Source organism: Metopolophium dirhodum, chromosome 9 (genome assembly GCF_019925205.1).
Source record: "Metopolophium dirhodum isolate CAU chromosome 9, ASM1992520v1, whole genome shotgun sequence".
Lineage (NCBI taxonomy): Eukaryota > Metazoa > Arthropoda > Insecta > Hemiptera > Aphididae > Metopolophium > Metopolophium dirhodum.
In genome coordinates, this window is record NC_083568.1 from 10,383,128 (window position 1) to 10,406,847 (window position 23,720).

The 23,720-nt window shown below is 33.2% G+C and overlaps 1 protein-coding gene across 4 annotated transcripts in view; it reads left to right on the plus strand.

Annotated features, from left to right (window-relative positions):
* The window catches only part of LOC132952710 (serine/threonine-protein kinase S6KL), a 57,324-nt gene extending 34,020 nt beyond the window's left edge, over positions 1-23,304 (plus strand). For 3 of the 4 annotated variants that reach the window (XM_061025099.1, XM_061025100.1, XM_061025101.1), the window contains 2 exons: positions 22,730-22,909; positions 22,990-23,304. In XM_061025099.1, the coding sequence (XP_060881082.1) occupies positions 22,730-22,909; positions 22,990-23,079 (270 nt within the window). In that variant the 3' untranslated portion in view covers positions 23,080-23,304. Of the gene's footprint in view, positions 1-22,729; positions 22,910-22,989 lie in introns of those variants that run through there. The other variant, XR_009665491.1, reaches the window with a different exon arrangement.
* The last annotated feature ends 416 nt before the right edge of the window (positions 23,305-23,720 follow it).

Below are 23,720 nucleotides of genomic sequence, written 5' to 3' on the forward strand. Positions count from 1 at the left end.
CACTATTGTAATATTTACTTAGTATAAAATTTTACCTGCCTATTTATTTATTTAATTTATTTTTTTGTACTATTTTATTCTTTTTTTTAACCAATGGCAACCATATATTTTATATACAAAATAAATATTCGATTTCCGTCTGCCGAAACAAAATGCCTGGTGTGAACCCACCTTTAAAATTAGAATTTTGACAACATTTTCTTAGTTTATCAGTGTACCACCGCTACATTATGGTACGAAGGTACCACATAAAAATATTAAGTTCTATCTATCATAGTTTTTGCTGTACGTTGATTAGCCAGTTGGGACATTTTCTTTTATTCACATCACAGATTTTTGTTCTCGAAAGCCGACACATTATATTTTGCGGTGCAGCTACGTTTTTAATCATTTTAACTTTTGAGCGTGAAACTTATATTCTGCACTGTGATTAATTTATATTTCTCCGCTAATATTATATATTAATAAACACAATAACACTTGCTTTCTACACATGGGTTTGTTTGAATTCACTTGTTCAAAAATCTGTTGGATACCTAAATATTTTACAGCGTCATTTTTTAATTTTTTCTATTGTCATGATTTCAAACGCGTAGAAAATCATATTGTCTAAGATTAAAGTATAGTCATTCCTATTCTTGAAGTTCTCTCTATTTTAATTTAAAATTTGTTTTTAAATTAGTAAAATATTTGTTTTAGTAGGTATAATATATTTTTGTTCTAACAAAACAAATTAAATAATAATTTATATTTATTATATATTTTTTAAATTCTATGTACTAATTATTTATTGAGCCGTTCATTAAAAATGCTATGTTTTATTATGGAAGACTATGAACTAACAACAAATTTTACTTATGAAATTCTCGTTACCCTTAATAAGTTCGGTATCAAAATAAAATTAAAAATAAAAATTAAACCGCCTCTTTTTGATACCGGACTTATATTATCGAATACAAATATTTTGTAAGTTTCACATTTAATCACACTAATTTCATCTTGCGAAGTTCACATTTACGGTTCTCGTAAACGGGCAAAACTTTTCGATCGATATAACTCTCCGCAAAATTACCTTTACTCTAGCAAACATTATTTAAATAATATCCTCAACAATCTGGATAAACATTCCATCCATAAAAGCATTAGACAAATTCCCGAGTGTTTACGTATTTATTTTACTTAAGTAATTGTGTACGTATTAATTACATTAACTATTGTTATTGACGTAAATATTTATTTTTGTTTTTAATGACTAAAGATAAAAGCAACTTTTATATAATATCCTAGTCATTCATTTTTTATTTTTATTTTCTATGACGTAGCAATTCATTTGTAATTTTCATTATCTTTCCAATTTTCGTACATGCTACAGACGTTTTCTATTAGATTTTTTTTATAATATATATGTATTTGTGATTTCTAATACTGAGAACATAATTAGATATTAGATACTTTATTGTTGATTGATTAAATAATTCATTTTTTGTGTTTTGACAAAATAGGTTTAAAAGTTTTATGAAAATTGATTTTATGTGACGTATCTCCACAATGGATACGCCATTGTCGTGTGTCATTAATAGTATTATATTTCATTATACAACGTACATAATAAATCCATTAGGATTATAAATTAATCTGTTTGTGTATAGGTTATATATTAATAGTTTTACAAACACAGAAAATCTTTAATCTAATTTTACCATTTATAGTCATTTATTATATGGATAGTACTATTTTGTAAATGAAGATTTCTATAAATGAATATTACATTTTAAAACATGTACGCTTTAATAGGGAATTGGAAGCGGTGATTTTCTGTCTTCGTCTAACACACGTGGGATATACGAATTGAGACGGGTGTTCATTCCAACGTACCGTTTGATCTTGTGAAGCGATAAGAATTCTAAAAACAAAACCCCTAAATTCTAAAAAAATTCGTACTAAAAAAGGAAATTTTTAAATCTAAAATCTGGGAAAGTCGATCTCAAGTAGACTTGACGGCAAATTCAACGAATTCTTATTGCTTCACTAGATCAATCGGTACTTTGGAATGAAAACACATCTAAATCCACTTGTGTTAGACAAAGACAGAAAATCATCTTAATTATAATGTTGTTTTAATGAACAGTAATATTAGTCAAGAACATTGTCGAAGGTTTAAAATTTGTTCATTTTATTTACATTTTGAACAATACATTTTAAACTCTTATTATATTATACTATATTAGTATGTTACATTATATTGTACCTAACCTTAGGTTATTTATCATATTTTTATGTTTAATAGATTTTCAAATATTATACGCTTATGTTTAACATTCTTACTATACTATAGTGTTTTGTTAAATAAATAAAAAATTTTAAATGTAAATATAAATATATAAGAACATTATAGTAGCAACAATTGCAACGTATTATGCTTTTTATAATAAATTAATAAAACTGTTTTTATAAATAAAAAATAAAAAACAATTTAATCATAGGTATAAATTAAGTATTTTCATTTAAACAAATATAATTTAAATTTCATTAGATATAACGGTGCCTTTTTAAGCTCCAGAAAGTAAAGATTGCTTGTTAACTAAAAACTAATATTTAGATTGATTTATAGATTAACTGAAGTAGTAATTCGATAATAGCTAACATTACTTTAACAACTCGCATGTTTTAATCGGAAAAATTAACACATTTATAACACAGTATGTAACACAAATAACTGACATATTTAATTAACTAACTATTTGAACCAATTTTTATTCTTTTCAATTTTTTTGAATTTATATATTATATATTATGATATATGGTTATTAGTTATTATTCTTTATATACACATGTATATATTATATATCTCTACTCTACTAATATTAAAATTAATTTGATGGTCAAAAATAATAACAACTATATCTATATAATATATATATATATATAAATTAATGTTTGTCCGTATGACCTTTATGCATTCCTAAACAGCTATACCGATTTTGATGACATTTTTCGTGTGGGTTTGAGTGGTTCCCTGGATGATTTAGATTCACAATTAGACCCGGTATAGAAGTAGACCCGGGGAGGAGCTTAAACAGGGATCTTGTGGTTTACGATGGAAATTTTTATTTTTATACTGGTTGCCATTGATTAATCGGGCAGACCAAGTAGGCATACAATCGAAGTTTCGCACAATGTCTACTTGATATGGTGTCGCACATTGTCTGAGATCCGACGTAGTCGGATTGCCTACCACCCCGGTTGAGTTGCACTTACTGTACCGAGTTACACCCAAAAGGAGTTGAACAATCACAATTTTTTTAAGAGTTGACATATTTTACAGGCAACGAAGTGTGCGGGATCAGCCTTATTATAATAAATTAGATAGTGGCATAAACATTATACATTTTGTACAAATATATTTATTAAAAATACAATCCTTTGGCCTGGACAACGTAGGGCAGGAGAGCTAGTTAATTATATATTTAAAAATAAAAATAACAGAACAGAATTTATTACATGGTTAGTTAATTAGTAATTACATTTGTGAGCTATTTTTGTTACATGTCATTTTGTATATATAAATATTATAATAATATGGATAATGTAACTAGATAAGTAAAATAATTAATAAGTTACCAATCGTCATTTATAATAGGTGAATTTAAATAGCCATCATAAACATTGGTTTTTAAACAATACACTTAAAACAATTAAGCTTAATGAAATAAAACTATTCTGTTAATTAGGTATTATAACATATTATTATTACAATGTTGTGTGGCGTACTAACAAAATTAAACACTTACACAGCAATGCTATATATACTCACTAAAAATGACGGAAACGAAGATTTTAAATACTTATATGGTGTGCAGTATAACTTACAAAAATTTAGCTTAATATTTGTGTAGTGTTTTAACTTTTGTTTTCGCGACAATTTTATTTGGAAGTAAGCATAGTTCTTTCTTATATAAAACCGATCAATAGCTTGGTTGTTGAAAAAAAATAAACTCACATGATGTCTTTTGATAAATATTTATTTTAAAAGACTGTAGTATTGCATTATTTTTCAATTTTTATTTCCATTCAAGTGGTTAGAGTTTGTACTGAAAAAATATTTATTTTACCTACGCATAAAAGCATTTTTATTTTTTAATAAATACGTATGTTTTATGTTTAATATTTAAACATTTAATCATCTTACAGTTAAATTTATTTCTTAAACATGAATTTTTAAAGCTTAAATGTTTAGCGAATTCATTGAAAGAATAAAAAATAAAACAGAACAATATTTTAATATCATATTTTATAAATATTTTCAAAAAACGAAAATTTGTCATAAACATTAAAAAATATGTTCAATATTGATTTTGTTCTGAACTAAGGTATAAATTCGGATAATTGACGTTTTTGTTTTGAGAGTTGTTAATTTATATAAGTATAAATAATTAATAATAATCAAAAAACTTTTCGCATCATGTTATTATACACAAAAACTTGGTATGTTTTTAATCATCTAAATGTACCTATATGTACTTTATATGTATACATATTTTACTAAAATTGTGGAATTATTTATGTACATAAATTTTATATTATTTTTGTGGCAGTGTATAAATAGGAGTATTTTTATATTATTTCCTTACAAACGTTTCTTATTGCGTGTAATTCGTTTTATAATCTCGGCCTGAGGCATTTCAAAATCTTTTTACATTATTTATCTCAATTCGAAAAGAAAAAAAATATTACGGTCCATTTAACTGCGGCGTATATAGCGCAGTTATTGCACTTGGTGTAACCCTATTGGAAAACGTTGAGGGTGGTTCTTTTATAACTGCGCGCAAACTATAATTATCTCTGCAGTGAATGTCTAAACCGTTGTAACGGTATGGGGTGGTTATATTTTTAAAACCGTAGTGCTATAATCTCAGTATATAACCACTGGGTAAAAATCGTTTGTTTTATTTTTTTTTGGTTAAACTCAAAAACTGATAAGTCTGTGAAAAGGGTCGCCCTGAACACTATATATTATTATAATGTTATCTCGAACTGTGGTACAGCGATCGTCGTGTACACTGCACAGACACGCACACAGTCACAGACACACACCCACACCATGCTCACGACTTATGTAACAGACGCTAACCGCAAACCGTCGTCAACGACAGATCTTCCGAGCACAAGCCGACCGCGGCGGCATGTGTCAACGACGGCGAGCCACCAGCCACAGCCAGCTGTGCGCGATTTATCCGCCGACGCGTATGATTGACGGGGCGCATATTATATACCAATAGCGACAGACGTCCGCGTCACCGGCGTCTTCTCCGCCGACGAGAGTACCTCTTTATTGTATATAGTTTCGTCATCGTATTATTATTTTTATGGTTATTATTTACCGGCTGATCCCGCACGGAGCTGCCCGTGACAAATTAAATAATACCAGTGGATTGATATTTACCCCTTTCTAAGGTAAATGTAAACTGCGCAGTTTTTAAAACATTCATTTGGGTTGTTTTGACCATTTACGAAATACATATTTAAATGAAAGAAATTATTGTTTTTCGTGAGTCAACTATGTACTCAACATTTTGTATGTTGAAAAGTTAAATGTTGCTCACGACACTATGAATCTTGTTGAATCTGTTGACGAAAATTGTATGAAAATCGATCGAAAATCAAGGATTTGCATTAGGATCATCATCCGTTTTGGGCATTTGATTTTAGCGGTGGCGTATTAAATTGTATTAAATAATGCCAGTGGATTTATCCTGTCTTAAACTCCGTTAGATATTCTAGACATAATATTCAAAGGCATTTGAGTGTATTTAACCAAACATAAAATACAGGACAAAAATCATACCCAATTATAATTACTATTTTATTTTCTGAAATCATTTGCGAACCCTATATGGTGTGTCCTATTCAAACGAAATTATTGTCGTTTTTCGTGAGCGACCAGCCCCTTTTTATAATGCCAAATTTTAGAAAATTGACTTCGAGGTTCATGCCGTCGGGTATAGGATTACTTGTGTACCAAATTTCAGAACCATCCGTGCGATAGACTTGGCAGCAGTGGATCGCTTACGGCTTACACACACAATGTTTGTGTGCGTACAAACATTGCCTTTTATTAATATAGATTATAATATTATTACTATTATTATTATCACAAACGCAAACTTAGGCGACGCGAACGGGTTATTTGGATATTCTCGGCCGGTCGTGTCGTGTCTCCCCCCGCTGTTGTCGTCGTCGTCGTCGCATTATCGATGCGCATATACGGTGGAGGCGGCCGCCGTCATGGCAAGATTAATCGTTTTTCACCAGTGGCGGCGGCGGCGGCGGGACTGACGAGGGTCGGTCGGCGATGAGGGGTGGTGGTGGCGGTGGCCGTAGGACATTATATAGTACGACGCACATGTGCGCGGCGGCGTCCGTCGTCGCAACGCTTTTTATCATTTATTTTTTTTCCTCCTTTGAAAAACGGAATGCACACAAAACCGCCGCGCCGCCGCCATGTGGTCGGACGAGGGAGGAAACGTTGTCGCCGACTCCGACGCCGCCGCCGTCTCCTCCGACCGGTTCTACGCGCGCCGTTGTCGTCATCGTAATAACACTGTAGGTATAATATTATTATGCTTACTATTACGCACATACACACACACACACACACTCGCCTGCCGTACTGTAAGGCCGATATTTATATTTATATGTGTGTAAAAATAATAAACGATGGTAAAAATAGCATTGAACTTGCGCGCCGTTTTGTCGTGCGAACGCGATCAAACCTGCTCCATCCGCGCGCCGCCGGTCCGCCCGTTCGCTCTCTCGCTCGACATCTCGCTCGCTCGCTCACCTCTCTCCGTCTTCGATGGGTCGATGATCCTCGCGGCATGTCACGATCGACCCCGTCGATGACCGCGCGACTTTTTTTTCTACCTTTTTCTTTTCATTACTTACTGCACCGAGATTCGTTCGTTACCGGTCCCGGCCGACCGACCGACCGCCGCGTGTCCGGCCTGCCGCGCGTCGTGTCTCGCGTGCAGCGTGATGGTGGTCATCGCCGCGCCGATGTATAATATTATTATTATTATTATTATTATAATAACACGCTCGTACGGCGTACACATTATCGTAGCCATAGGCGTGCGCGCAGTCGTTGTACGCGCAGGTGGTACATTCCTTCCCGATCTGTTACTTACTTTTACCAAACACTCCTTTGTACCGAGCAAAAATTTGGCAATTTTTATTTTTTTTTTAATCCGAGGAGATTCTCCGACAGAATAATAACCCTATTATATTAAAACGAGTTACCTAACCACCGTGGTGTGACACGGAAAACATTTTTATCGTAATAATAATATAATATTTTTACGTCTATACCTGTATACATAGTATATTAGGTACACTGTAGCACTTTGGTTGGGGAAAATATATACGTGATTTGCCCATCGAAGATATTTACCAAAATACAAATACATATTATAAGGTCGCAGACGGCGCATCTGAGTTGGGTCCCAGACAATAGGGATGAATACAATTAGTACCTAAACATACAAGTCGAGTCGTTTTTTAAAATTCCACGCGTTGAATTTTTGCACGCATCAAATTGTCTTCTATCGAAATTATCTAACTAGTCCAACTATCACCGTTGCACATGTCGACTGCCGCTCCGCTATAAACATTTCAAGCATCAAAAATCCGTGACCCAAATAGTATATGTATTGCCAAAAGAAATCCGGGACCTAACTAGTGTAATGCTTAAAAATTAAAATCATCTGAGACCCAACTATAAGACCTTGTAGTAAGTAGCTATAATAATTAGGGACAGAACTCGGATGTAGCCGCATGCACGCTCATGTATGAATACGTACATATAAAGATTCTGAGATACACCTCCTGTCATAAATTGAAATGGTGCTAGCGTGAGTGATATTTTGATAATAATGTGCAGCAAAAAGTTTATATTTTTATATCAATATTAAGTAGGTAGTTACTTACATCATGATGGTATTGACATTACTTTACTATAATATAGCCTATGAATTACGAAATAGCTTGAATATTTTCACCATCCTCTCAACCGCCAATTTTTTTTTTCAATGCTCCGAAAAATCACTTATATCTATATAATATACTTTATACAGACAGTATGTTCACCACGCCATATGCACACCGCGGCGGTACACTGTAAAAGTCTTTATTATACCTATTTAATATAACACGTAGGTATCGAATGAACTGTTCGATCTTCGATGGATATATATGCATGTTATGTCTATATACGATGATCACGTTCGATATTAATTAATATATATTATTACGATAACGTTAGCGTGTAAGTATTATACTTATACGTCCCGGGTCATCGTGCTCGTGACCGGCGGCAATGCTGCTGCAATATAATATGTCTGATGAAAAAATCCCTTTTTTTTTAGCGATATACATATAATACGCAATCGAGATGGTGTACCGTTCCGCCGAATCGTCGACGCCTTATACAGGACCCGAAGCATTGGTCACAGAGCAATTCTAGAATTCTATATTCGGCCTTATACTGTATGTTTTTTTTTATGGGCAATTGCAGGATGATGCACTAATGTAAATAATAGTTTTATCAATAGATTTGTTGAGACTCGTGGAGTTAATTTTTTTCACGGAATTAAACCCCCAAAAAGAGTAAGGCACATAAATGTTGTGTTTAACTCCTGTCCCCGGAAAATTGTGCGCGAAGAAATAGGAATATAGGTACACGCCCGTCGTCGTCCAGTTTTTACATTTTTGGACTATTTTAAATCCTTTTATTCAGAACCATTCAATTGTATGATATTTTATTAATAAAAATCTATATGTTCATATTTTTCCGAGCGGAAGCACATACTTCGATTCGTTCATCAAGTTATAATATGTACTACACTTGGATATTCCACCTAGGTCGGATTTATCCACAAAGCTATATAGGCACATCTTCAACGTCCTACACCGACTTGCCGGTGACTGAGGTACACTCAAACCGAAAAGCGCCATATTTTTGTATTTGATAATTTTTTCCGCGGGCGGAGTCGGTTAATACAGCAAAGGAAAGGCTGAGACAGTGTTTATTCTTCGTATTCCATTAATTCCGACAACCTTTCAATTTCAAACACGTCTTATACCTACACGTTTGGCTCGACATTCTCAATCACCAAAAAAAAAAATAACAAGTCACTGTTTCCCTCGAGGTCAACTGCGCCTGTTCTCGAGTATAGGGTCGCCTAAAAACTTCTATGTTATTTTGGCATACCCATTAAAGTGAAAAATATTGTGTACCAGGAAAATGGTAAAATACCCTATAATCTTTTTAACAAAAAAAACTTTTGTAAATTATTAACAGATGAAATATATCAACATTTTACTTAGAACTGTTATGATATTTAGGTATACTCTCTGTCGAGTGTTGACGTATAATGTCTGCGGGTTGCATGAACAATCACTAAACGTTTAATGGGTCGATAGTGAGCTAATGCCCCCCCCCCCCTTTGAGCATGATTTAGTGGCCCATGATTGGCAGGTATATTATACCTTAGTAAATCGTTTAATTAATACATTTCGTATGCACCCAAAAATATTCCATATTAATTAAATTAAATGAATTGTGTTTGCATAAGAAATTATATGCATAATTGCTTGGGGTTTGGCGATAAAACGGAGATAACTTGATTTTTATGGAAATCGGTGAATTGGAAATTAATGAAAATAAATTCAGCTAGGTAGTATATTAATAATATAGTTAATAGATCATGTTATTGCGATGTAAATTGCAGTCGAGACAACACTGCAAAGTCTTCCTAAATTTTTTTTGCGCGTCTACGATTTTCGTGATTATTATTATTATTACACAGGTATTATTATTATTATTATTATTATTATTATTATTATTATTATTATTATTATTATTATTATTATTATTATTATTATTATTATTATGTATCGTATACGATAGTGTAGCCTGAGGAATCGGAGCGTACATTAGATCGATAAACGGGTTTATAACCGCATATAAAATGAAATGTACGTTTTGGCGCGGGAGGCGGTGACGTGAAATTTTCTTGATAATTTCAATCATTTTAATAGAATGCATTATATTATTACGCACGTGGTGTAATAGGATGTGTATTAAATATCATATTATTCGATATTATTATACCTTTCCGTGCCCGACGGGGCCCATCTGCCAAAGTGCTTTTAATGCGCAACAACACTTCGTCGTCGTCGTGTTTTTCCTACCCGATGTGCAAGTGGTATACGTACACGTAGGTATACCAATACTGCCGCGTATCAGTGCAGAAGACGTGTACCCACGCTTAATATCGTTACTATTTTTTTTTTTTGTAATTCCACTTATAATAAGATAACGTCTTAACGATATCATTTACATATTATTATCATCCGATGATAATTTATTATACACAATACCATAATACAAGTATTCAACGGAGAAATGCTTTTTAGCGCATATTATAATAATGCACTCCAAACACAATATAATAGACAGTATGATGAGAAGTATACGATAACAATAATAATATATTAATATAGATAGGTACCTTATAATATGGCGAATAATCGATGTTGTTAATCTCTATATACTTTTATATCAACGCTTAATTATATTATATTATTATAGTACGGAACACCCGTCATTATATAGTCATTATTATTAGTAGTTCATTACTATAATTTTTTTTTTCGGTGTTTTCAAACGTTCGAACAATAATACTATTATAATATTACATTATAGTTTATGGTAATTATAATTATTATTATAATATGGCAGTAACTACATTTTTACAGCAGCGACAATGATCTATATTGTTTTCAAATCCAATATGCATATATATATATCTTCCCATCAAAATATCATTTCCGGATTGAAGACGTTTTTGATTTATAGGTATCAATACGACGGAATACATGACAGTACGTACCTACACGCCTAGTTGAGGATTCTCGTCAAAAATAAATACCATTGTAAATATTTAATCTAAATATTATATGCCTTTGGATTGAATATTCTGTCCATTATTGTAATAATTGAGGTTGTTGGGAGATGAAAAGGAATATAGAAATATACCTTTTGAACAACTTCCTTTTTAGTAACACCAAATTGTTTTCAATAGATCTGGATAGACTTTTTAAACAATTTCTGCATCAAAACGTACTTTTTTAACAAAATTAGAGAAGTCGAATTTTACGAATAATTTGTTTTTTTTACGAAAGTTTACCATTATGTTCAAATGAGCATAAATATATTTCAGTTATCCCCGAGATCGTCAAATCAATACATTTTTTAAACAGATCAGACGTAAATAAAAACTTTTATGTTCATAAATCTACCAAAATCTAAATCAATTAATTTCTAATTTGTTAATTTTTACCATTTCCATTTCCTCGAATAATATTTTATATCCTATATTTTACATTACCATTTCTCGCAGGTATGTGAACGAGTAAGATTAGTGTAAAATACGAAAACAAAGAAATGTTAAAAACAGATTATTACATTACATTAGCGTACATTTGAACTTACTCAAACTTTATTAATTTTGTAATTAGAAAAAAAAACTTTTATACAAAAATTGTTGTTTAAATTAAAACGTCCATCCGAATCTGAGAAAAAACAAATCTGCGTCGCCATAAAATAATAATTTATAATGCGGGTGTGCGTACCAAAAGTTTTTAAAAAATTCTCAGCATTTGCATTTTGATACTCCCGATGTATACTTTATTTGCCCAATTTAAATCCAATGTCATTCACTAGTATATTTAGTATAGTGGTACCTCTTAGCGAGCTAAGCGATTATATCTGTGTCGTATATACATATTATAGTCGTTAGATAACGAACACGAATTTAGGGGCGTAGCCCGTTTGGAACATCAGTGACCCATTTTTTTGTCAAATGGAATTCAAATATCGATGGAAAATAGATATTTTTCTGTTAAAATAAACGCGATGTATCGTTGCTAATATATAGTTTGACCGATTTTATGGCGAAGTTATTGTTTCATTATAGCCGTCGTAAAACAGGTTTTAATTTTTCCGACGTGAAAAAATAATAATAAATAATATAATAACCGTTAATATCATTATAACGTCTGCGTAAATTACGTTCGCTCGCGCCGCAAACATTTTAATATCACTTCCGACGTTAATTAAAGTTTTTTAACATTCGTGCGGCAATTTTTTTTATCATACAAATCCGGCGGGCAAAATCGATATTGAAGTTATTTATTAATTTTTTGTTTTGTTTAAAACAAGTTTTCACGTGGCCGGCATATTATATAGGAGCGAGAAAAAGTTTTTTTTTTCCGCGCGTTTAGGGACTTTTTTTCCTGGACCGTTACTGTTGATATTGATTTAACTAACTCGAGCTAATTTGGCCGGGCCGGAGTCTCAGCAGTATTTGGACACGTCCCAAAAGCCAACAAGGTTTCAACGAAGTATACAAGCAATTTCGTCCGAGTGTTTGTGTACGGCGCAGTGATGTAGACGGCCTTTAAATCGAATAACGCGTTCCACGTGTAAAGTTTGATCACGTTTATCAATTATCGCCGCGGATAGTGTCGTGTGTGTGTGTGTGTGTGTGTGTGTGTGTAGACGCCTTATAGATGCGCGCATCATCGACGCGCACGTCACCTCGGATATCGCACACGTACCGTCACGCGTACACATATACCGCGGGCGAAGGATTTGCGTCGAACGAATTGTTTTTTTCGATTTTAAAAATCGGGTGGATTCCATCTATATTATATTATAATCTATATACACATATGCCGTGTAGGTACATATGTCGAACGGGATTTGTACCGAACTCGAGCTTTGCGCATATATGTACAGAATACAGAATATATACCTGTTTACGCTCCGCTCTGCATGACGTCCGTCCGTCCGTGACAGGTACCTATATATGACGATTTGTATTATATGTAGTTTTCGCATGAAAACGCGATGGAATTGGTTTGAAATCCTCTACTCGGGTGTGAGTAAAAAAAACAATATATATATATATAGGTACGTATACTGTTGCGCGCATGTGTTAGTCGTCTAAAACTTTTAGCCGTCAGCGCCCCGCACACGTGTTTCGTGTTGGTCGTGACAGACACCATGTGTGTTTCGAGACCCTATGAAGCCGTGGGAAACACCCGAACTCCGCGTGTATCCCGCGGCGTTGTATTTATATAACTGGAAAACATTACACCCCCCCGAGTAGTGAAGGGGCAAGTCAAGTGTCACGGTTTTTTTTTTATCACTATTTTCGGAGTCTATATAGGATGTGCAGGCCGCATACTAGTACGCGTGAATCTAAAAAACTGAAAATGGAAATAATAACGTTTAAGTTTTCACAGAGAAGGCTGAATTGACAGGCTGTGAATAATATACTATAAAGTTGTGTGGATGACTACGAAATATGTCTAATTCTAATTGCGCCCCTCTGTTTTTTTACGTTATATCCGCGAGTTGTGAAAAAAAATCGAGTTAGTAAATCGAGTAATAATTATACAATAATGTACCTAATCATATTTATTTGTATATTTTATATTTTGTTATTTAGTACATGTACAAAAAAAAAACCTAGGCCTGCAATTAGTATGATGTACCCTAAAACAATATGTGGGCCGCAATATTTGACCACGCGGGACGCAACTAGTGGCCACCCATTTTTTATCTCGTCCCACTACCCCTTACCACCTTCCCGACATCATTCGAACAGTGTCGATACATAATAATAATACTATAATAAATCGCAGAATATTAACGTTTCTCGCGGATGATAATTGTAATACGTATTTCCGCCGTTTATCACGTAGTCTTGTCACCGTATTCGCGTTTTGCCTGCACCACGGGGTCATCAACTGCAGCTGAAGAGCACCGACGGGAATGCAGATCGTCAACTTTTGATATAGGAAAAATCGCCAACGATGACCGATGCAGCGCGTGCATCGAAAACCGGTATAGGTACACTCTTATTGTCGGGCGTAGTTGTACGATGCCTATTAAAACGTACCTATAATAATATATATTATACGGACGTACATATTATTATATATATATATATGAGTATTTAATATACGAATTGGTGTAGTACACTTATAGGTAGGTATGGTATGGGTTACACTCGCTCGGGAGGGATCTCATCGGCCCAACGACTGGTCGGTCTGCACTTGCTGCAGTGTATATATAATATTATTTAACGATACATACGCGTTTGTACGGTAATGATATTATATAGGTACACATATTGAACGATTTATGAGGCATATTTTATATTATGCGAACGTTTCGCGCCGCCACGTGTGTAGGTATTAGGTGTAGGACTTGATGTACGCCTCTGCAGCGCCGTTCGAAGTTAATGTGTATGTACTGTATAATGTACGTAATACGATACACACGTGCATATTATATTTTAATATGCGTCTGTGATACGTGTTTTCGGTATAATGAGTAATTTATATATTATTATAATATAATAGGTACGCGGCGAGTTGCCCGAATGTTTAAAACAGTTTTCCGTTCGCAGTTTTTTTCCATCGATGAAATGACGATATAGGTATACAACGAGCAGCGGTCTGCTGCCCGACTATTATAGGTATCGATGATGCGGTGATGTTGTTGTAAAGAAAAAAATAATAATAATAACGGTCCTTTCTAATGGCCATTATATTATTATGGGTAATGGGTACTTCTTATTATCATAATATATTGCACTTCGTATTAATAATGCGTGTACACAGACATTGCGGGTTTTTTTCCTCTCCAAACAGCAATGTGAAATGCAAATATTAATAATTTATAATATTTTATGCTTTGAGACGCCACTGCTGTGCGTTCGGTTTAATGTATATATACGCATTTGGTCGCCGGTATGAAAAAAAGACGACTACGTGCCGTTACACCGCGCAGATTAAATAAAACCCACCACGACTGTATAGTTACACTATAAAATATAACGTTATACGTGTTACAGGGTGTATCTGAAGGATTTAACGGTTCAAACGCACCCCCACACGGGGCCTGCATATAGATACATCATACATGCGTGGTGTTTCGAGTATATCTCACAGTTTCACATTGAAATAGCGTTAAAAATGTTTTAAATCTTTGAAATACACTCTGTATAATAATATTATATAGTATCTATAATATAATATAATGACGCCTCACACAGTCACACGTTACAAAACGTATATATATATGAAATATAATATAATATGTATGATATTGCTCGCAGTCTTTTGTGCGTTCATATATATACTATTATAATATAGCTGCTGCACTTGAACGTTAGTGTTTTTTTTTTTGTCTCTAACACGTATATACACTATATATTTTGTTATTATTATTATTATATCTATTATCCGATCGGTATAAGGTATTCCCCCCCCCCCCCCCCAGGATGTCGTGTGTATGACATTGTAACGCATTAACGCTGTAAACAAGATTTCGAGTTCTATACAGTGAGTTCGCTTTTGTAAGTAGATTACGTTGTGGGCGAAACACTATCCGCTGTCACAAGTATAAAATACTATTTCCCTTTTTTCTTTTAGTGTCAGATTCGTATCAGCCGCCGCCGCCGCTGTTGTTGTCGTCGCCGCCGCCGAGGGATAATATTCGACACGTATATAATATCATGTGCTGCGCGTTAACACATACACACACACACACACACACACACACACACATTATACAGGTCCTATATTATGTGAGACGGATGACAGCAACAACTGGTAAATATTAAAGCAAATAATAGACAGACGGCCGGATGCGTGAGGGTGTTGGTGTACGCACGTATTAGTGTGCAGGGGCATCGTCGGCGACGTTACATTTTGAGAATAAGCCTATATAATAGCGCTAAGCTATCCTATTATAAGAATTTAGAGAAACTACGAGTATGCCAAGAAAAATTATCTTACATCAATGTGATCTCGAGTGCATCTCTGAATGGGGGAGGGGGAGAAGAGGGTGCTAGGTGGACCTCAACAAATCCAAACGTCACTAAGTTCTTTTGAAATGTGTTCTATTTACAGCCGGCTGCGTAACTTGTATCTAAGTGTTAAATGTCTACCTGAACTGCGTATGTACCATTTTTGCTTTATATGTTTGTCTTTTTTTTCTATTTTGGTTCGAAAAAGGGTTTAATAATGTGTGTGTGTTTAAAATAATTTAGGTAAGTTAGAGGTACTTATGAAGTTACATACGCCAACGTACAATTTTATTGTTCTCAGAAATCAGAACACTGAGTCTAATTGTGACTATATACGATTACCACCAGTCCACCTGTACATGGAGACCATACCGTCTACCTGTAGGTCATAAAAGTACTGAAAGTAATGTCAATAAAACGCCGTTGTATACGACCAATATAAACGTTGCTCAGTTCTACTCGCGTATATACCTATAATATATAAAGAAAAAAAAAAAGAAGACACACTCGCACGAGGAAGAGTATATAGTTTAATATATAATATTGTAGCATACTGCAGTACCTATGTATTTATTATGTGATAGGAGTAAAATTCAAAGTGTACAGATAGACTACTAAATGTAAATAATATATTATATTCATATATGTATATATGTACACCGCCACGAGACGTAGGGTGCCTCGCTTAGTAGTTAATATATGGTATGTAATATTATTATGGTCGACGTTCAGAAAAAAATTAAAAATTATAATTGCGAATTCCGGTTTTTCGTGTTTGCAAATATTCACCGTCGCAGTCGCTTTGTTTTGCTTGCACACGTTATTATTATTATTATTATACGGTGTACATCAGGCCCGCGCGCGAAATGTGTGTCAACAGAAACGAAACCGGGTCTGCGCGGTCGAAGTCGTCGTTACAACAATAATAACTAGACGCAGGCGCCTTTATTTTATTTTACTCCGGCTATAATATTATCATCATAATAATAATATCATAATACGATATTATAAGAAGTACCCGTAAAGCCATTGTGCAGCGTAGTTTCGCGGCCACCCGCCACACCGCCGGTCGTGCGCCGGAGCCCGAGACCCGCCGCTGGTGGATTACTGTTGTGCGCGCATTATGTATATTATAATATTATGTAGGTAGGTTATAGAACACGCGAAAATGGTTTTAAATGGCGCGCTCGTGTGTGTGTGTGTGTGTGTGTGGAGAGAATATGCCGTTATGTTTTTTTTATAATGCGATTATTATTTATTTGTGTGTGTATAATATTATATTATATGGGCACTCTCTCGGGCGCGCGCGCGCGCGCACACACACACGAGCCGAGTTCTTTGACAGGCTTGACCTCGTTATGTCCTCGAAAAGGAGCGGAAGGAAGGAACGATGGGAAATGGTGGGAGGCGAGAGCGGGGTGAAAAGAAAGAAAGAAAGAAAGAAAGGAACGGAAAAAAATAAATATAAACCGAGCTGGGTCAACAGCCCTCTCGGTGTATATATATGTGTGTTACGCGTATAGGCGCGCCCAAGTCTGTATAGTGCACCGTATATACGCGCATATCGTTGTTTTTATAAATCTCCGCCGAATAACGGGATGAGTTGTTCGGGGCGGAAAAAAAGTTTATTTTTTTATTTTATCTTGAATAACAAAACGCCGCTCTCCTCCGGCCCTCCTCCCCCCTCCTCACCCCACATCCTCCGCGAGATCGTTGCTGCTCGCGACCGCCGAGCGAGCTCATACTATGTATTATATATATATATAAGCAGTGTACGTCGAAATGATTTATGGCGTCGAATGAAAAATGACTGCGAAAATACGAGAAAAAGTATACATACATACCGGCGCCCAATGTTCGCGTGTATGCGTCTGTGGGTGTGTGTGCGCGTGTGTGTGTGTGTGTGTGTACTGCACATGAGAAACACTCAAGCTTATAATATATATATATATATATGTGTGTGTGTGTGTATGAGTTTTAATTAAATTAAACTTAATGTGTATGACGTATATACATCGTGGTATATAATGTTATACAGCGCTGTTGTTTCGTTTTTTGCGCGCTTCTTTTAAAAATTATTAAACGTCCTCGTGTTTTGCGGTTACTCGGAACAATCGGTTTTCCAGATAGTCACCCCTGTCAGTGGAGACGGCGTTGCGGCCGCAGTGGCGTCATTCGGTCAGCGCTAGGTATACGTTTGCGTGGGCATTTAAAATCCAATACAATTGTGATTTGGCCCAATTCTTAAACCGGTCGGCCTGAAAAACGGATACGTTCTATGGACGGGGTACATGCGGCCCCGCGTACAAATATACGTATTGAATAATATAAAAAAAGCGACGCTTTTGCAGTGCGATACGTTAATTATTATTGTACCTTTACTGCGGGTACTGCAGTCAATTGTAAATAACATAATATATAGCAGCCGACTTGTCTGGGGCTTGTTTGGCGTAGGAATATAAATATAATACATATGTGTATTGTGTATCCAAGTACTTAGTTCGTGCATTCCCAGCGAAAATAGTTTACACATTGTGTATATAAGTGTACTTATAACTTATGAGTCCTGTGGTAGGGACGCTACTGTTTATTTTTGCTGTGCGTCAACTCTACTTCCCCCCCCCAGAAAGAATCTTGGTATCGCCACTTTTTTATAAAGTAGTGTGATATATATTTTTTTTGAAAATGTTCTGGACTAATTCACTTATTGAATATCATTTTATTTTATTGTACTTTCAGACGGCAGGTTAGTTCCGTGTATCTCATGTTTGACATCATATTGCATTTTTCGTAAAAACTAAAACATGTCTTATTGAAAATAACTGTCATAGTTGCGGGACTGACATCTGACGGATGTGACTAGTGAGAGGATTACAAAACAATTGTGAGTTGTTCAAAATTTGTTTTAAAAGTTGCTGCCCTGTTGTATGATTAATAAATAAAGCAGATAAAACTTTTAATTTAACATTTCATACGATATAAAGGTAGTCGGTATATCGGATAAATTAAATTTTTTCGCTATACTCAAACCGTAAATTTCTAGCGCTCTGTATAGTATTTCGCTACATATTGTGTATACAAATAAAGTACTACTCCCGACCACTGCCTATGGTCTATGTATACTAATTTCGTTTGCAATTTCTGCGGTGCGTGTAAACGCAGGTAAACGAAAAGACGTATGAGCGTAATTTGTGCTTCGCATTCGACCCCATTGTCGTAATATATATATTATATATAGTGGTAATTAGCGCCGCTTTTTATTACCCCTACGCCACCATTGGTGGTACCTACCTGTGAGTTTTCAAATAAATTACTGCAGTTTTGCACCCAACCCCAACATTTTTGTGACTAAAAAATCCGATCTGTCCATCGTTGGAGCTGCACATATACTGGCTGATCCATTTAATGTAGGACCTCATATTTAAAAATATAAGTTTTTGAAAATATTTCTCATAACTTTTGTCTACACAAAGAATTTGTTTTTACTATTTTTATAGTTTTAATTTTTACTTTTTTCAATGACATCATGCAATTTTAATTCCTTATCCTATTGCAGAATATTTTTTGGAGTACTTCCATGCATAAAAATCGAATTTTGGACCTGAGCTTATGTTTTATAAGTAGGTATTTAACGTTTTTATTCCCGGAGTGGAGTAAGGTGTCCCGAAAAATATTAGTCCACTACTCCACTCATCTAAACATTAAATAGATCACTCAGTATACAATTAATATAATGAAATATTATATTATGATTCGTATTCAAATACATGAAATATATTATGATATTATTATACTTTAACTTTAAAAATAATTAAATATTGTGTATTAGTGTATTACGCTCGTATTGTATAATTCTCATTATTTATATCAGGTATAGATTTTTATGACAAGGCGTATAATTATTATAATAGTCAGCGTCGGATTTCCTATAAGGTTTATGCTTAAGCGCGTATCCTAGCTGCGCAATACATACCGAAATCTAGTAGATATATGTATAGAGTGACCTGTTTTGGGTGGTTACTATTAACGTCAAATATTTAGAGTGTGGTTAACACCTTAGCCTTTATAGGTGTTCTCGAGGTTAGGTCCCTCGAAATATCTTCGGCAGCGCGTCATATAATTTTCAGCACTAATTATAATTGCGCCCCGGCAACAATTATTAATATTGATTAGATTGTGCGATACATTTTTTATTGAACTAACCATAATAATATGATATTTAGTAAATGTCGTAGTTATTCTAAGTGCACCTCGAAATGGCGTTCATTTATGTAAGTTAGTCAAAAAATATGTAGAATATATATTAGGTATATATGTATATTGTATAGGTACCCGAGTTTAGCTTACATGCAATTTTGACAAATTTTAGTTGTGACATGAATACAAACTATTACTTCATCGCGTTACGATAATAGTTATAATATTAATAATTATAGGTATAGGTACACTAGTATAATATGCAATACCTAGTTGGTTAGGTACCTACCTGTATATTATACTTTATCCCAGATCTATGTATGGCATACAATATGTATATATTCCACTGCAACACACAGTCGCGGTGTATGCAATGTGCCTCGAGATTTCGTTGTAAAAATAATATATTATACATCATTATGTATACGGTCAACGAAGACTAAGTGGATTTAATGGCATGCATTTATGTACAGCCGAATACGTTTAGTTAAAAAATAATGTAGGTATGCAATTTACGTGATTTTTAATCAATGTGATTACGCACCATAAAACCATTTTTCCTAATTCGTTTTGTTCTTCTCCAATATATATGTAAAATTGTTGTCTTATTATTATATAATTTTCGAAGGTTAGACGGGAGATCGCAATCGCCGTTTGTACCATCATCATCATCACCATCGCGTGTGTGAGTGCGTGCGTACAGTCTGGCTGGGTACGGCTTGCTCGAAATTCGACTTCAACCTTGAAACTATGATAGGAGGATATAGGCACGCTTCTTTTTCACGTGGACTACAAAAACAACGCAATTATGACTGATAACCTATCATTTACTCAAAGTAAAAAAAAAAAAACAATCATTCAATTTCGTATATATTATATAGTCTCTCATTTAGGATCATCATTTATTTCCCTATAGCATCGATGGCGCAATTGTTTTGTTTTTGTCTAACCAGACGCCATAAAAACGCGGAATGTACGACTATATATTTTTGGTAGGTACCTACTTCGTTTCGAAATCAATTATTTTTAAAATCTGTTTTATGGCACTCGTTTACATAATATAATATATATATTATCATTTATCATCTCAAAGTGTTGCACGGAGATTCTACTTGGATGTACTTATATTCTACTCTCGAATTATGATGTATCTCAGATGCGTATAATAATATGCTTATACCTAATATTTGTCGAAGTAAACATTTTTTATGTATCCTGTGATAACATATTAAATTCCCTAATAATAATAATAATATTCAATAAAACCTTTATGTGTCAAACGACATTTTTATTTTTATCCAAAGCTAATTTTTGTATTAAAATAATTTCCATGAATAATTTATTATACATAACATAGGTAAACGCGTTTGCCTGATATTGATACATTATTATTACTTAAGAATTTACATTTATACATTATATACTATATGAAATATATTTACAACCTAAAGCTCTACATACTTTATTTTTAAATTTATCATGATGTGTAAAAACATCTTGGTAAATATTTTATGTCGATATCTGCGTACACAGCATAAAACGTCAGTTTTCCTATTATATTAAACAAGTACCTATACAAGGTAACCGCAAGTCGCAAACACTATATTAATGACTTTTTTAACTCGTGGTTGATAAATTAATATATTATATTGTATTATTATATTTGAAGCGGAAGAAAATAAAAATCAATATTTTTTTTTTAACGCTGTTATTAGGTTTTTTTTTTTAATAAGTTGAAAAATAAACTTTGTTCAAAACTTATGGCTCAACTGTATATATTATGTAAAAATGTAAAATAAAGTTTTCGACATTTGTATGATAATAAGAATTTTATTTATATAAGATAGGATGGTGATGTAAACTTTAGATAACACATTAATTTCGAGAGAAAAATATATACTTAGTATTCTAAATTATTTACATATCCGCTGCTTTGATTAATATTCTAATTTGAAAAAGTTATTTAATGATTTACTGCAAGATAGTCGTCAAAGTTCTTCATTACATTTTGTCTTAATATTTGAAATATTTCATTTAAATAATAAATTGATAACTATATATAGAAAAGACATCCGTCAGATATATACATATAATATATTGCTAAATATTAAATTATAAAGTTGATTGAATTTTATTGATTTTTTACAATTTTTTATAATTGTTTCTCGAAACACGCTAATTCTTATAGTATGTAAATACTAATAAGTATTAATAATTAATTTTTTATTAGATACTAAATTTACTATTATGTAAAAAAAAAAAAAAATATTTTCATTTAACTAACGGAATTCGACATTTCCTCGAACAGACTATATATTATATACCTACTACGTTTTTATGGTTTTTCCCGTTTTAATGAACATATTTTAGACTGCACATAATAATTACACTAAAACCCTATACATAAAAGTGGTCTAAAAGTACTTAAATAAGCGTGATGTAATTTTGTCTGGTTTAATGTTTTTTTTTTTTTTTAATTCCATTAAACAAGGCCGTATTATAGTAATATTGTGGATAGTCATGCAATTCATTATTTCATTACGACCAAAATAACGGATGTTCATTAATTAATGTTTTGTTTTCAGTATCCGCCAAAGTCACACGACGAAATCAATATCACGTTGGAAAATGTTAGTAAAGGTGCCACTGATATGGTATTAAAGCTGTTGGAAACAAACCAGCAGTACCGTCTAAAATCCTTTCATCAGATTAAAATCCAGTCGTTTTTTCATAATTTCAATTTCTCAGACATAACGTTAAAAAAGGTTTTTACAGTTTCTTATGTTTTTAATGTTTTTGTTTTGTTTATAATATCAGATAATTATATTGTTTAATTAATTTTCAGCATAAACCAAACGAATTATTAAAAAAACTGCTTGAAGAAACAACAGGAAACAATCATGTGTTTTCTCATTTCGAAGAATTTGACGATTAATTTAAGTATGTGATAAATAATTATGACAAACAGTGTATTAACTATTAAATATTATTATCTATTTGTTTAAGAATTGTGATGTAGTACGTAATTAATTTACATCTTATTTTTAAAGAAAGTCATGTAAAGTAAATATCGTTTTTATTTTGTTACACGCGAGTCGCGAAAATACAGATATTTTATGAAATACCAAAGGTGATATAAATATAATTTAATTAATATATACTTGTTTTGTTTTTTTTTTATTTTAGTAAAACCACAAAATTGAATACATTTTTAACTACTATAAGTAATATTTTTATTTGATTAGGCATTGTCAAGCAACTACAATAACAATACATTTTAATAATAATTTATATGACATTTAAATTACTGTCTACATTCATAGTAAAAACTATCACATACACAAAATGTTTATGAACTACAATACCATGTTACATCGTTGAATCTATTAATTTTATTGTCATTCATATAATATTATAGTAGTGAGATATTGATCATTAATTATCCAACATATATAACTAAAAAAAAAAAAAATGTTTTTGAAAAGAAATCCAATTAATATCCATTTACATGATTTCCAAGCATTTGTGATCAGATGATATTCTTAAAGATAAAATAACTGAATGTTCAGTTATTTG